Raw genomic sequence first — 13,961 nt, 5'->3', positions numbered from 1 at the left:
CCCCCCCCACCCACCCACCCCCCTCCCGCGCCCACCCCCCTGTAAAACAAACCGCGTCAGCCCGACCCCGAGCAGGAGCCCAGGGCCGTCAACACCACCCTTCCCGGAAATCCCAACGCCACCCGGCCCCGGAATCCTGGGATTGTCCCCCCCCGGCCGCGTCTCCCGGCGGCCCTCGCCCCCGAAACGGAATTCTGTCTTCCGGACACGGCCGATGGCAAAAGGGATCGGATACAGTAGAGAGAGAGAGAGAGAAAGTGCGACTTCAGTTTCTGACGAGGGGGGGTTCCTGGTGGCGTCGCGGCCGGTGCCCTGCCCCCCCCCCCCAGCCCAGGGCTCTCAGCTGCTGTCCCGCGGGGGGGGCACCCCCCTCACTTCTTCTTCCCGAAGAAGCTGAACCTCTTCTCCCGGTCGCGCTCCCTGCCCTCCTTGCTGCGCAGCGTCACCCCCGCCTCACCCCCGCTGGGGGAGATGGGGGGCATCGTCATGGCGCGGCTCAGGCCCTTGGGCGCCCCGGGGGAGCGGTCCCCCCCCCCCCCACCCGCCGGCTGGATGGAGGCCGTCACCGCCTGGATCCAGGAGCTCATCTCGGCCTGGGAGAGGAGAGACAGGAGGGAGGGGGAGGAGAGAGGAGAGAGGAGAGAGAGAGACAGGAGGGAGGGGGGAGGAGAGAGGAGGGAGAGGGGGAGACAGGAGACAGGAGGGAGGGGGGAGGAGAGGAGGGAGAGGGGGAGACAGGAGACAGGAGGGAGGGGGGAGGAGAGGAGAGGAAAGAGGAGACAGGAGACAGGAGGGAGGGGGGAGAGGAGAGAGGGAGGGGAGAGGAGAGGAAAGAGGAGAGAGACAGGAGAGAGGAGGGAGAGGGGAAGAGGAGAGAGACAGGAGACAGGAGAGAGGAGAGAGGAGAGAGGGGAAGAGGAGAGAGGAGGGGGGGGGGAGAGGAGAGAGGAGAGAAAGGAGAGAAAGCACAAGAGAGGGATGGTGAGGATCTAGATCACAGAACTTTCTGCAAGTGTTAGAAAACTATCCTGCTTTTCAAACTTGCATCGAGCTTAAACACGGCTGTTCTGTTGATTCTGGTACGTCGTCTACAATCCTACACCTGCCACATCTACAACTTCTATTACTACAGCTATTGCTCTGTGGCTGGAAAGTTGCCAGTTCAAATCCCATGGCCGGCAGAGGAATCCTACTCCGTTGGGCCCCTGAGCCAGGCCCTTCACCCCAGGGGTGCTGTACAATGGCTGACCCTGCGCTCTGACCCCCAGCTTCTCTCTCCCTGTCTGTGTGTCTCATGGAGAGCAAGCTGGGGTCTGCGAAAAAGACGGATTCCTAATGCAAGAAACTGTATAGGGCCGATAAAGTCATCTTCTCTTATACCAACAACAACTCACCTCATCTTTAGCCTGGAAGAGATATTCCTTTCCGTCGGTCAGCCTGTGGAGCAGACAGAAAGTTCCATCAGTGCCCAGGCACCAGTGAGGGCTTCTCCGCGGGGAAAATTCGGAACGGCTCACTTCTGGATTGGGCAGCTGTGACAAAACGGCTTTCGCGCTGCCCCGGAATCTGTCCGGAGAGCAGCAGCCAGGGGACGTTCTGGGGCCCCTGCGGACTGGCTGGAGGGGCTGGACCTCTGCAGAGACGATACCTGAGGTATTCTCAGTACTGACAGAGGACACAAGTGGAACCGACTCGGGGAAAGTCGGTCTGAAAACCCAGAAGGGGGGCGGGGCGGGGGGGTCACTTCTTTACACAGAGAGTGGCGGGAGTGTGGACAAAGCTTCCCAGCCTCGCTGTCAAAGCCAAGTCCTTGGCGTCTTCCAAGAAACAGGGGGATGAGACGTTTGGATCAGCCTGGAACCTGTTCTTATGCCGACGGCGTGAATTCCAGAGTCCTGGCTCCCCTCCCCTCCCCCTTACCGCAGCTTGAAGACGTGTTTCCTCTTCTTGTAGTCGTGCGCCACCTCGCACGCGGCGTCCGCCAGGCTGAGGGGCACCTCGCCGTGGTAGGGCACGCCGTTGGCCGCGCTCTTGTTGTCCTTGTAGAAGCCCAGGCTGCCCTTGCGCAGGACGCAGTAGACGTTTTGCCAGGACCTGCCCCCGCCGGGGGGAGAGAGACAGGGAGAGACTGGGTGAAGCAGCCGCTGGGCTCCACTCCCACTCCCACTCGCGCACGCGTCTCATCTGCGGTCATTAAAAACCCCAGGGTGTCTCTCGAGAAGAGTAGGGGTGTTACCCCAGTGTCCTGGCCAAATTTCCCCCTGGCCTTTACCCATCATGGCCTCCTAATAACCCCCCTCTCTGAACTGGCTCCATCACTCTGCCCTCCTCCCCACTGAGAGCTGGGGTGTGGGGGGAGCGGACTGGCGCCTCATCCAGGTGGGGGTACACACTGCTGGGGGTGGAGGGGATCCCCCTGACCTGTACAGAGCTCAAGTCCAGAAAGGCGCTCTAGAAGGGTCAGGGATTATTACACACACGAGTGCGACGTCGATGCCGAACTGGGATGCAGGAGCTGGGCCATTCAAGAGGCGCCGCCGCCCTGCGGCCACCAGGGGGCAGCACTGCGGGGCCCGAGCTCATGGAGTGAAGAGAGCGCTACAGCTCCACAGGCGCCTAACCCACTGACTAAGCGACACCCTGTCCAAACCAGGGATGGACCCTGCTGGTCCGGGCGACACCGTGACTGACCGGCACACCGGCAATGCGCTGCCAAGCCCTTCCTGGGGGATCATCCTGACGGGACTCACCTGCTCGCGGCCTTCTTGGCGTGGGACTCCATCTCCTGCTTGCGGCACAGCATGCCCTCGATGTGCTCGTCCGCCGGGGGCTCCGTGGCCTTGCCGGGCAGCGTGGCGAAGGGCGCCGGCTCCAGCCGCGAGGAGGAGGCCAGCCCGCTGTCCCGCTCGCGGCCCGGCCCGTTGGCCGACTCCGACTCCGAGCCCTGGGGGTACGGCGGAAGTCAGCGATTCCTGCTGCCGGGCCTCGATTTCTCCCATCCCCACCCATTCCACCTCTCTTCAGAGGGGAGCTGCCATCCCAGTTTCTCAGACCGGTGATTAAATAGTCACTGACGGTATCATCAAGCACAAAATCGGGAACTTTTTCAAAAGACTAAGTTGCCAAATTGACGCAACTCGCAATTGAGTTCCCATAAAGTCCGATGTGAGGCAGCCCTTCCTGCTCACTAGTCCCTGTACTGACTAATGTACTGAGATGTGAACCAGCCCTTCCTGCTCACTAGTCCCTGTGATGACTAATGTACTGAGATGTGAAGCAGCTCTTCCTGCTCACTAGTCCGTGTGATGACTAATGTACTGAAATGTGAAGCGGCCCTTCCTGCTCACTAGTCCCTGTGATGACTAATGGACTGTGATGTGAAGCGGCCCTTCCTGCTCACTAGTCCCTGTGATGACTAATGGACTGTGATGTATGAGCAAATAAGTACAGGCTGTGCAGCAGATATTTCACTGCAGAAATGTTCCAGCGTGATCCGCAGGCAGAGTTAACCAGTGAGGAGTATTTGCCAGTGAAACCGTCTGGGAGAGGAGAGCAGTATTTCTACTGGATGAGAAGAGCTGGACTCACAAGCCTGCTTGTTTACAGGGTCACAGGGCCGCTCCACCTCACCGGAAGTCCTGCTGCCTCGTTCTGAATCCCAGAACATGGCGCTGAGCAGACCTGGAAACTTCCTCTATTTTAAATTAAAATCCCACGGCACGGAATTGCAGAGTACGTAAAAGGAGGCTGTGAGCCATCTATAAACCAAAGGAAAGATTCTGCCCCGTTTTTTCCGACGCTCAACATCAACAGGTCTCATCCGGCTACACAGTCACGGACAGGACACGGACAGACACAGGGACGCAGACGGACACAGCACAGGTGACATGGAGGGCAAGGTGTTGAGGCTCCGTGCTCCGTGGCCGAAAAGGGCGGGGGGGTGTGACCTCTCACACAAGAGCCATGCAAGACGCCGGGAGGCCATGACTTCGTTCAGCGCAGGCAGAAAATCTCAACCGTCCCCAACACACCCACTCCCCCCCCCCCCCCCACACCGCGCCTCGATCGCTGCAGGTGCCTGTAGCCCGCCCGGACCACCAGACCGCGGCAGGACGGATCCGCTCTCCTTGATCTCCGTCCCGGGCCCCCGGAGCTAGAGGCTAGACCAGACCTGCAGCAAATCTGGGAATACTGGGAAGTCTCTGGGAGATTCCTCTCCTCCGCCCCCCCAATGCCTCCCACTCAATCCCCTTCCTGTTAATGCCCAAGTCTTTAATCAATAGGCACAGCTCTGGCGTGTGGCATGCAGCTATGCAGGCGTGGCAATGGCTCCCCCTGGTGGCCAGGTACGGCAGTGCAGTGGGGGCAATGGTGGGGGAAGCGGAGCTGATGCACTACTGGGTACTCACTGGCTCCGGCGACAGTGGTTTAGGCTCAGGGGTCTTGGCCACTGACGCTGGCTGTGGACAGAAAGGGCGACAGATGTTAACGCGTCTGCCACACCCCTGCGCCTCGCACAGAGCCTCCAGCCTTCAGTCCAACCCTGCTGGGGGCTCCGCTGCACCTCCCCACCTCTACTGACAGTCCGCGATCAGCCCCGGTTCGGAAGCAGGGCTCTCTCTCTCTCCGACCCGCTGGCTGCCTGGGCGACAGCCCAACACCAAGGGACACGACCAGAAACAGGACACAGACAGGACGAGAAGACAGCGGACAGACGACAGGCTTGCAAAGAAGATCTGCATCGCACGCAACGGGGCGTGGTGCCGATTTTCCGATTTAGGGGGACCCCCCCACCTCAGGCCGGCCTCGCTCGCCTAGAAACGCAAAACGGTCGGGTCTGGCAAAAGACAAGGGCGCGGTTCCCCGCGGCGGCCACCAGGGCGGCGCTCACCTGGGAGGTGTCGTGGTCGCTGTGGACGCCGTTCACCGAGACGGACTGGTTCAGGGTGGTCTGGTCCAGGCTGGTCCTGCCAGCGGGGAAAGGGAAAGGGGAGAAGGTCAATCCCAGACGAGCCCGACTCCACAAGACGGGGCACCGGGTGCTAAATCTCCTAAGGGGGGGGGGATTCTGGATACATTCCGGCCTTCTTGAACCGGGCGAGCAAAACCCAGCCATCCGGAAATCCGTTCTCTCTCCAGCGCAGGGTCCCGACAGCGGCGCTAACGGACCGACTGTGGGGAAAGCTGGCGTTGCAGAGACAAGCGTGGCAGCCGGGGCTCAAACTGGGGGGACCCCCAGCCCGCTTCTGGAGGCCGACGTTCCTTCCTGCAGGTGGTTTTTTTTCTTCCCAGAAGCCCCTCCACCTGCTCTTTCCAATCTACCCCTGTTAGGTTCTTATTGTTGTCCCCCCCCCCGGTAATCACGAAGGTGGTTTTACCCAGCGGCGGACTCCTGTGAAGCCTGGCTCTTGTCCTCGGCCTCGGGCTGCGCCACCTCGGGCTCGGCGGGGGGGGGCGTGGGGGGCCGCCGCAGCCGCTCCTCTTCCTCCTGCCTCCTCTTCCTCTCCTGCTCCTCCAGCTGAGGGGAACAGAGAGGCGGGGGGGTCACGAGAGCGAAGCGGACGAGACTATAGACACGTGAAAATGTGCAACGAAGGAGACTGTTCACCAACTGCAAATGAAACACCTTCTCTGTATAAAGGAGTGGGGGGGGGGGGAGACACATGCGTTAACCAATGGGGATGCAGATCTTGTCCTGTAGAGCTGTTACTCTGGGGGCCACGTCAAGCGATTCAGCCAATAGGAGAGCAGGGCGTCTGCAGACCAATTAACCAATAGGAAGGCTGCTAGTCAACCTGTTAAAACAGCAGAAGCGTTCGTCTAGGTGGGTCTGGCGATGAATGGAAACAAAACTCCGCCACGACCGGCAGAACAGCGAGACCCGGATGCGGAGCTGCGGCGGAGCGCTTTAACGCACCGTGGTGAGTCTCTCCAGCAGCGTGAAGCGCTCCTCCCAGCCGGCCGCGAGCTTCTCGAAGGCCTCGTGCCTCTTGATCAGGCTCTCCACCTCGTCCACGTTGCAGCCCAGCTCGGCCGCCCGCACGATGGGCTCCTGCCCGGCCAGCCACGACTCGGCCACCGAGGCGTCCCGCCCGAACTGCAGGACTTCCAGCACTGCGGGCACGGGGGGGGGTGCGGTCAGGCCGCGGGCCAGAGAGACTGACAGAGGGACCCCCACAGACACGCAGAGAGAGAGACTGACAGAGGGACCCCCACAGACACGCAGAGAGAGAGAGAGACCGACAGAGGGACCCCCACAGACACGCAGAGAGAGAGAGAGACCGACAGAGGGACCCCCACAGACACGCAGAGAGAGAGAGAGACCGACAGAGGGACCCCCACAGACACGCAGAGAGAGAGAGAGACCGACAGAGGGACCCCCACAGACACGCAGAGAGAGAGAGAGACTGACAGAGGGACCCCCACAGACACGCAGAGAGAGAGAGAGACTGACAGAGGGACCCCCACAGACACGCAGAGAGAGAGAGAGACAGAGGGACCCCCACAGACACGCAGAGAGAGAGAGACTGACAGAGGGACCCCCACAGACACGCAGAGAGAGAGAGAGACTGACAGAGGGACCCCCACAGACACGCAGAGAGAGAGAGAGACCGACAGAGGGACCCCCACAGACACGCAGAGAGAGAGAGACTGACAGAGGGACCCCCACAGACACGCAGAGAGAGAGAGAGACTGACAGAGGGACCCCCACAGACACGCAGAGAGAGAGACTGACAGAGGGACACCCACAGACACGCAGAGAGAGAGACCGACAGAGGGACCCCCACAGACACGCAGAGAGAGAGAGAGACTGACAGAGGGACCCCCACAGACACGCAGAGAGAGAGACTGACAGAGGGACACCCACAGACACGCAGAGAGAGAGAGACTGACAGAGGGACACCCACAGACACGCAGAGAGAGAGACCGACAGAGGGACCCCCACAGACACGCAGAGAGAGAGACCGACAGAGGGACCCCCACAGACACGCAGAGAGAGAGAGAGAGACTGACAGAGGGACCCCCACAGACACGCAGAGAGAGAGACCGACAGAGGGACCCCCACAGACACGCAGAGAGAGAGACCGACAGAGGGACCCCCACAGACACGCAGAGAGAGAGACCGACAGAGGGACACCCACAGACACGCAGAGAGAGAGACCGACAGAGGGACCCCCACAGACACGCAGAGAGAGAGACCGACAGAGGGACCCCCACAGACACGCAGAGAGAGAGACCGACAGAGGGACACCCACAGACACGCAGAGAGAGAGACCGACAGAGGGACACCCACAGACACGCAGAGAGAGAGACCGACAGAGGGACACCCACAGACACGCAGAGAGAGAGACCGACAGAGGGACACCCACAGACACGCAGAGAGAGAGACCGACAGAGGGACACCCACAGACACGCAGAGAGAGAGACCGACAGAGGGACACCCACAGACACGCAGAGAGAGAGAGACCGACAGAGGGACACCCACAGACACGCAGAGAGAGAGACTGACAGAGGGACCCCCACAGACACGCAGAGAGAGAGACTGACAGAGGGACCCCCACAGACACGCAGAGAGAGAGACTGACAGAGGGACCCCCACAGACACGCAGAGAGAGAGAGACCGACAGAGGGACACCCACAGACACGCAGAGAGAGAGAGACCGACAGAGGGACCTCCACAGACACGCAGAGAGAGGCTGACGGACAGACAGAGGGACAGACAGACAGAGGGACAGACAGACAGAGGGACAGACAGACAGAGGGACAGACAGACGAGACCCACCGATCTGCAGCCAGTTCATCTTTTCCTGCCATTTGTTATTGATCTCCGCACGTTTCTCCTGCAGCTGGTCGAGCTTCTCTTGGATCTGGAAAAGCAGCGAGGCGCAGAATCGCAGCGGGTGTGAGCCAGAAGGCACAAACAATCTCGTGTGATGTTGTAAACATCAGAGGGGGGCGACAGAAGAGAGGAGAAACGGGAAAGGCGAGGGAAGAGGGTGGGCCTGAACCAACCAATGGAAACGCTGAACGGGGAGGGCGTGGCAAAGGAACGAGCCAATGGGGGGGCCGCAGTACCTCGTCGGAGGCGTAGTGGTTGTTGTCGATGAGCGCGGTGCCCGTCTCGATGCAGGTGGTGAAGCTGTCGGCGCGCGCCTCGATCTCGCTCTTGATGTCCTGGTGATTGCCGATGACCAGGTCAGCCGAGGACACGTCCCTGCGGAGGAGAGGGGGACAGCTGGCCATCAGCCCACGGGGGAACGAGAGAGTCTACTTTCGCCCCACAGTCGGAGACAAGGGTGGGGGCTCCTGGGGGTTACCTGGGGTTGTCGTGGGCGTCGATCTGCAGGTTGACCCCGTCCATCCAGAGCACGAGGTCGCGCACCATGCTGAAGAAGCGGAACTTGTCCACGGTGTCCAGCAGGGCCTGTCGGCGCTCCTCGCTGGCGGCCAGCAGGGCGGCCCAGGCCTCCGCCACCGCCTGCTCGTGCCGCTGGATGTCCTCTGCCTTCTCCCCGGCGTACGCCTTCTGGAGCCGCGCGGCGTCGTCCTGCACCTGCCGCACCTGCGGGGGGCGGGGGGGACAGCCAGACTGACGTCACCCGCTCCCTCTCCTTCTCCCCCCAGCCTCTCTCCTGTCTTCGGACACCTGCCTGTAAACTGCCTTCTTATCTCCTTCCTCTGTCCTCTAGTCCACCTGGTCCCCCCGTGTCTCTGTCCTCTAGTCCACCTGGTTCCCCCATGTCTCTGTCCTCTAGTCCACCTGGTCCCCCGGCCCTCCCCGTGTTTCTGTCCTCTCGTCCACCTGGTCCCCCGCCCCTCCCCGTATCCCTGTCCTCTAGTCCACTTGGTTCCCCTCCCCTCCCCGTGTCTCTGTCCCCTTGTCCAGCTGGTCCCCCCTGTGTCTCTGTCCTCTAGTCCAGCTGGTCCCCCTCCCCCCCCTGTGTCTCTGTCCTCTAGTCTGCCTGGTCCCCTGCCCCCCCCCCCGTGTCTCTGTCCTCTAGTCTGCCTGGTCCCCCTCCCCTCCCCGTGTCTCTGTCCTCTAGTCTGCCTGGTCCCCCTCCCCTCCCCGTGTCTCTGTCCTCTAGTCTGCCTGGTCCCTCACCCCTCCCCGTGTCTCTGTCCTCTAGTCTGCCTGGTCCCCCTCCCCTCCCCGTGTCTCTGTCCTCTAGTCTGCCTGGTCCCCTGTCCCCCCCGTGCCTCTGTCCTCTAGTCTGCCTGGTCCCCTGTCCCCCCCGTGCCTCTGTCCTCTAGTCTGCCTGGTCCCCTGTCCCCCCCGTGTCTCTGTCCTCTAGTCTGCCTGGTCCCCCTCCCCTCCCTGTGTCTCTGTCCTCTAGTCCGCCTGGTCCCCTGTCCCCCCCGTGCCTCTGTCCTCTCGTCTGCCCCACCTGTCCGCTCAGGGCCTGGATGTCGTGCTCGAAGGCGGTGTGCTGCCGGTGCAGGTGCTGCACGGTGTTCAGGTCGCGGCCCAGGTCGGCCGGCAGGGCGGCGCTCTTCTCCTGCACCCGGCCCAGGGTCTCCTTGGCGTCCTGGTAGAAGCGGTGCAGCTCGTAGGAGGCGGAGAGCATCTGGGTGCGCGTGTCGATGAGCTCCAGCAGGTCGGCCCAGGCCTCGTTCAGCCCGTCCTTCCACTCCGCCACCGTGGCGTTCTCCGGGTGGCCCGACTCGATCAGCTCGTCCGCCAGCGCGTTCACGCCGTCCACCCGCTCCTGCCCGATGGCGCTGGTGTCCCGCGCAAACTCCCGGAACTTGTCCCGCAGCATCTGAGGAACAGACAGTGAGCCTGTCTCTCAATAATAATAATAATAATAATACAGTGTGTGATCTCCTGTCCCAGCCTGAGGAACAGACAGTGAGTCTGTCTCTCAATAATAATAATACAGTGTGTGATCTCCTGTCCCAGCCTGAGGAACAGACAGTGAGCCCGTCTCTCAATAATAATAATAATACAGTGTGTGATCTCCTGTCCCAGCCTGAGGAACAGACAGTGAGCCTGTCTCTCAATAATAATACTACAGTGTGTGATCTCCTGTCCCAGCCTGAGGAACAGACAGTGAGCCTGTCTCTCAATAATAATAATAATACAGTGTGTGATCTCCTGTCCCAGCCTGAGGAACAGACAGTGAGCCTGTCTCTCAATAATAATCATACAGTGTGTGATCTCCTGTCCCAGCCTGAGGAACAGACAGTGAGTCTGTCTCTCAATAATAATAATACAGTGTGTGATCTCCTGTCCCAGCCTGAGGAACAGACAGTGAGCCCGTCTCTCAATAATAATAATACAGTGTGTGATCTCCTGTCCCAGCCTGAGGAACAGACAGTGAGCCTGTCTCTCAATAATAATAATACAGTGTGTGATCTCCTGTCCCAGCCTGAGGAACAGACAGTGAGCCTGTCTCTCAATAATAATAAGTGTGTGATCTCCTGTCCCAGCCTGAGGAACAGACAGTGAGCCTGTCTCTCAATAATAATAATACAGTGTGTGATCTCCTGTCCAAGCCTGAGGAACAGACAGTGAGCCTGTCTCTCAATAATAATACTACAGTGTGTGATCTCCTGTCCCAGCCTGAGGAACAGACAGTGAGCCTGTCTCTCAATAATAATAATACAGTGTGTGATCTCCTGTCCCAGCCTGAGGAACAGACAGTGAGCCTGTCTCTCAATAATAATAATAATACAGTGTGTGATCTCCTGTCCCAGCCTGAGGAACAGACAGTGAGTCTGTCTCTCAATAATAATCATACAGTGTGTGATCTCCTGTCCCAGCCTGAGGAACAGACAGTGAGCCTGTCTCTCAATAATAATAATACAGTGTGTGATCTCCTGTCCCAGCCTGAGGAACAGACAGTGAGCCTGTCTCTCAATAATAATAATACAGTGTGTGATCTCCTGTCCCAGCCTGAGGAACAGACAGTGAGCCTGTCTCTCAATAATAATAATACAGTGTGTGATCTCCTGTTCCAGCCTGAGGAACAGACAGTGAGCCTGTCTCTCAATAATAATAATACAGTGTGTGATCTCCTGTCCCAGCCTGAGGAACAGACAGTGAGCCTGTCTCTCAATAATAATAATAATACAGTGTGTGATCTCCTGTCCCAGCCTGAGGAACAGACAGTGAGCCTGTCTCTCAATAATAATAATACAGTGTGTGATCTCCTGTCCCAGCCTGAGGAACAGACAGTGAGCCTGTCTCTCAATAATAATAATACAGTGTGTGATCTCCTGTCCCAGCCTGAGGAACAGTGAGCCCGTCTCTCAATAATAATAATAATACAGTGTGTGATCTCCTGTCCCAGCCTGAGGAACAGAGTGCTGCTGGGGAGGGTGATGGCAGGAGAGGTGGCCCAGGTACCGTGACATGCTCGTAGTCCTGGCCCAGCTCGTGCGAGCCGGCCACCACCTCCCGCTCGGCGATCCACTGCTCCAGGTCGTCCACCTCCTTCTTGAGCTGGCAGAGCCGCAGGCGCTCCTGCAGCTTGCCCCGGCGCTCCTCCGCCAGGTCCTTCAGCCCCGCGTACAGCTTGTCCACCTGGGCCTGCCGCATGGTGATCCGCTCGCTGGAGACAACACAGCACAGGGTGAGAGAGGAGAGAGAGAGAGAGGAGACAACACAGCACAGGGTGAGAGAGGAGAGAGAGAGAGAGGAGACAACACAGCACAGGGTGAGAGAGGGGAGAGAGGAGAGAGAGGAGACAACACAGCACAGGGTGAGAGAGAGAGGAGAGGGGTGTACACATGGCACAGGGTGAGAGAGGGGAGAGAGAGAGAGAGGAGACAACACAGCACAGGGTGAGAGAGGGGAGAGAGGAGAGAGGAGACAACACAGCACAGGGTGAGAGAGAGAGAGGAGAGGGGTGAACACATGGCACAGGGTGAGAGAGAGGAGAGAGGAGAGAGGAGTGAACACAGCACAGGGTGAGAGAGGGGAGAGAGGTGTACACATGGCACAGGGTGAGAGAGGGGAGAGAGAGAGAGGAGTGAACACAGCACAGGGTGAGAGGGGGGAGAGAGAGAGAGGAGTGAACACAGCACAGGGTGAGAGAGAGAGAGGAGAGGGGTGAACACCAGAGTATTATCACTGCAATGCGAGAGGAGAGGGTTCACGCAGCCCCTCCTCCTGCCCTGGTGCCCACCTTTCAGGGTGCTCGCCGGTCACCATCTGGCGGCTGCTGTTGGCCAGCTGGTGGATGGTCTGGGCGTAGTCCTCCAGCGCCTGCTCCACTATCTGGTGCTTCTTCACCATGGCCATGGCACTCTGCTCGTCCTGTGGGCCAACAGCACCCGGCGGTCAGCACTGAGCACCGCTGGCCACAGCACTGAGCACCGCTGGCCTCAGCACTGAGCACCGCTGGCCACAGCACTGAGCACCGCTGGCCACGCTTAGGTCAGCACTGAGCACCGCTGGCCACAGCACTGCCCACGCTGAGGTCAGCACTGAGCACCGCTGCCCACGCTGGGGTCAGCACTGAACACCACTGCCCACGCTGGGGTCAGCACTGAGCACCGCTGGCCTCAGCACTGAGCACCGCTGCCCACGCTGGCCTCAGCACTGAGCACCCCTGTCCACGCTTAGGTCAGCACTGAGCACCGCTGGCCACAGCACTGAGCACCGCTGGCCACGCTGAGGTCAGCACTGAGCACCGCTGGCCACAGCACTGAGCACCGCTGGCCACGCTGAGGTCAGCACTGAGCACCGCTGGCCACAGCACTGAGCACTGCTGCCCACGCTGAGGTCAGCACTGAGCACCGCTGCCCACGCTGGCCTCAGCACTGAACACCCCTGCCCACGCTTAGGTCAGCACTGAGCACTGCTGGCCACAGCACTGGTCACCGCCGGGGTCAGCACTGGTCACCACTGGCCACAGCACTGAGCACCGCTGGCCACGCTTGGGCCAGCACTGAACACCGGTGCCCACAGCACTGAGCACCGCTGCCCACGCTGAGGTCAGCACTGCTGGCCACAGCACTGAACACCGCTGCCCACGCTGGGGTCAGCACTGAACACCCCTGCCCACCCTGGCTTCAGCACTGAACACCACTGCCCACGCGGAGGTCAGCACTGAACACCGCTGCCCACGCCGGCCTCAGCACTGAACACCGCTGCCCACGCCGGCCTCAGCACTGAACACCACTGCCCATGCGGAGGTCAGCACTGAACACCGCTGCCCACCCTGGCCTCAGCACTGAACACCGCTGCCCACGCCGGGCTCAGCACTGAACACCGCTGCCCACGCTGAGGTCAGCACCGCTGGTCCCCGTGGCCCGGTCAGCACTGCACACTGCTGGCGCCGAGCCGAGAGCCGGCCTGCACCCCCACCTTCGCCTTCTCCTCCGACATCATGTGCAGCTCCTGCTCCCCCATCCAGGCCTCCGCCTCGGCCGCGTCGGCGTAGAACTGCTGGGCGCGGTGGGCCTCGGCCAGACGCTCCCGCCGCCGGTCCGCCTCGGCGATCAGCAGGGCCCAGGACCCCCGCAGCTCCGCCAGCCGGCCCCCCAGGCCCGGCTGGCCCCCCTCCTCCTGCGCCATGGCGGCGCCGTGGCCCTGGATGTCGTCGATGCGCGGCTGATGGCCCTGGATCTCCTTCTGCAGCGTCTGCGGGGGGTCACGGCGGAGAGCGTTACAACAACGACAGGGCCACGTGGCTGTATAGCGCCTTTCATCCCACTAGGGGTGTGCCTCCATGATTTATCTTAATATCTTGTATTCATATAGCGCCTTTCATCCCACTAGGGGTGTGCCTCCATCATTTATTATCTATTATCTTAAATGATTTATTTTAATATCTTGTATTCATATGGCGCCTTTCATCCCCCAGTGGCTCTGAGGAGCTGGAGGGGTGTGTCTTCAACATTATCTATCATCTCGTATTTATATAGCACCTTTCATTCCCCAGTGGCTCTGAGGAGCTGGAGGGGTGTGCCCTCAACATTATCTATTATCTCATATTTATATAGCGCCTTTC

General features: G+C 60.2%; 1 protein-coding gene across 6 annotated transcripts in view; it reads right to left on the bottom strand.

Annotated features, from left to right (window-relative positions):
• Nucleotides 1-26: 26 nt before the first annotated feature.
• sptbn2 (spectrin, beta, non-erythrocytic 2) overlaps nucleotides 27-13,961 on the bottom strand; it is a 52,144-nt gene continuing 38,209 nt past the window's right edge. For 4 of the 6 annotated variants that reach the window (XM_069180216.1, XM_069180217.1, XM_069180218.1 and 1 more), the window contains 15 exons: nucleotides 13,316-13,591; nucleotides 12,132-12,262; nucleotides 11,351-11,555; nucleotides 9,387-9,761; nucleotides 8,319-8,563; nucleotides 8,077-8,215; nucleotides 7,784-7,868; nucleotides 5,918-6,114; nucleotides 5,379-5,518; nucleotides 4,892-4,967; nucleotides 4,410-4,460; nucleotides 2,751-2,944; nucleotides 1,921-2,094; nucleotides 1,395-1,437; nucleotides 27-593 (listed from right to left, as the gene is read on the bottom strand). In XM_069180216.1, the coding sequence (XP_069036317.1) occupies nucleotides 372-593; nucleotides 1,395-1,437; nucleotides 1,921-2,094; nucleotides 2,751-2,944; nucleotides 4,410-4,460; nucleotides 4,892-4,967; nucleotides 5,379-5,518; nucleotides 5,918-6,114; nucleotides 7,784-7,868; nucleotides 8,077-8,215; nucleotides 8,319-8,563; nucleotides 9,387-9,761; nucleotides 11,351-11,555; nucleotides 12,132-12,262; nucleotides 13,316-13,591 (2,553 nt within the window). In that variant the 3' untranslated portion in view covers nucleotides 27-371. The remainder of the gene's footprint in view (nucleotides 594-1,394; nucleotides 1,438-1,920; nucleotides 2,095-2,750; nucleotides 2,945-4,409; nucleotides 4,461-4,891; nucleotides 4,968-5,378; nucleotides 5,519-5,917; nucleotides 6,115-7,783; nucleotides 7,869-8,076; nucleotides 8,216-8,318; nucleotides 8,564-9,386; nucleotides 9,762-11,350; nucleotides 11,556-12,131; nucleotides 12,263-13,315; nucleotides 13,592-13,961) is intronic. The other 2 variants (XM_069180220.1, XM_069180221.1) reach the window with 1 other exon arrangement.

The sequence above is a fragment of the Lepisosteus oculatus genome, chromosome 18, assembly GCF_040954835.1.
Source record: "Lepisosteus oculatus isolate fLepOcu1 chromosome 18, fLepOcu1.hap2, whole genome shotgun sequence".
In the NCBI taxonomy this organism is placed as follows: Eukaryota; Metazoa; Chordata; class Actinopteri; order Semionotiformes; family Lepisosteidae; genus Lepisosteus; species Lepisosteus oculatus.
Note: the sequence above shows the minus strand (reverse complement) of the source record. Positions and strands in the feature narration are given on the sequence as shown.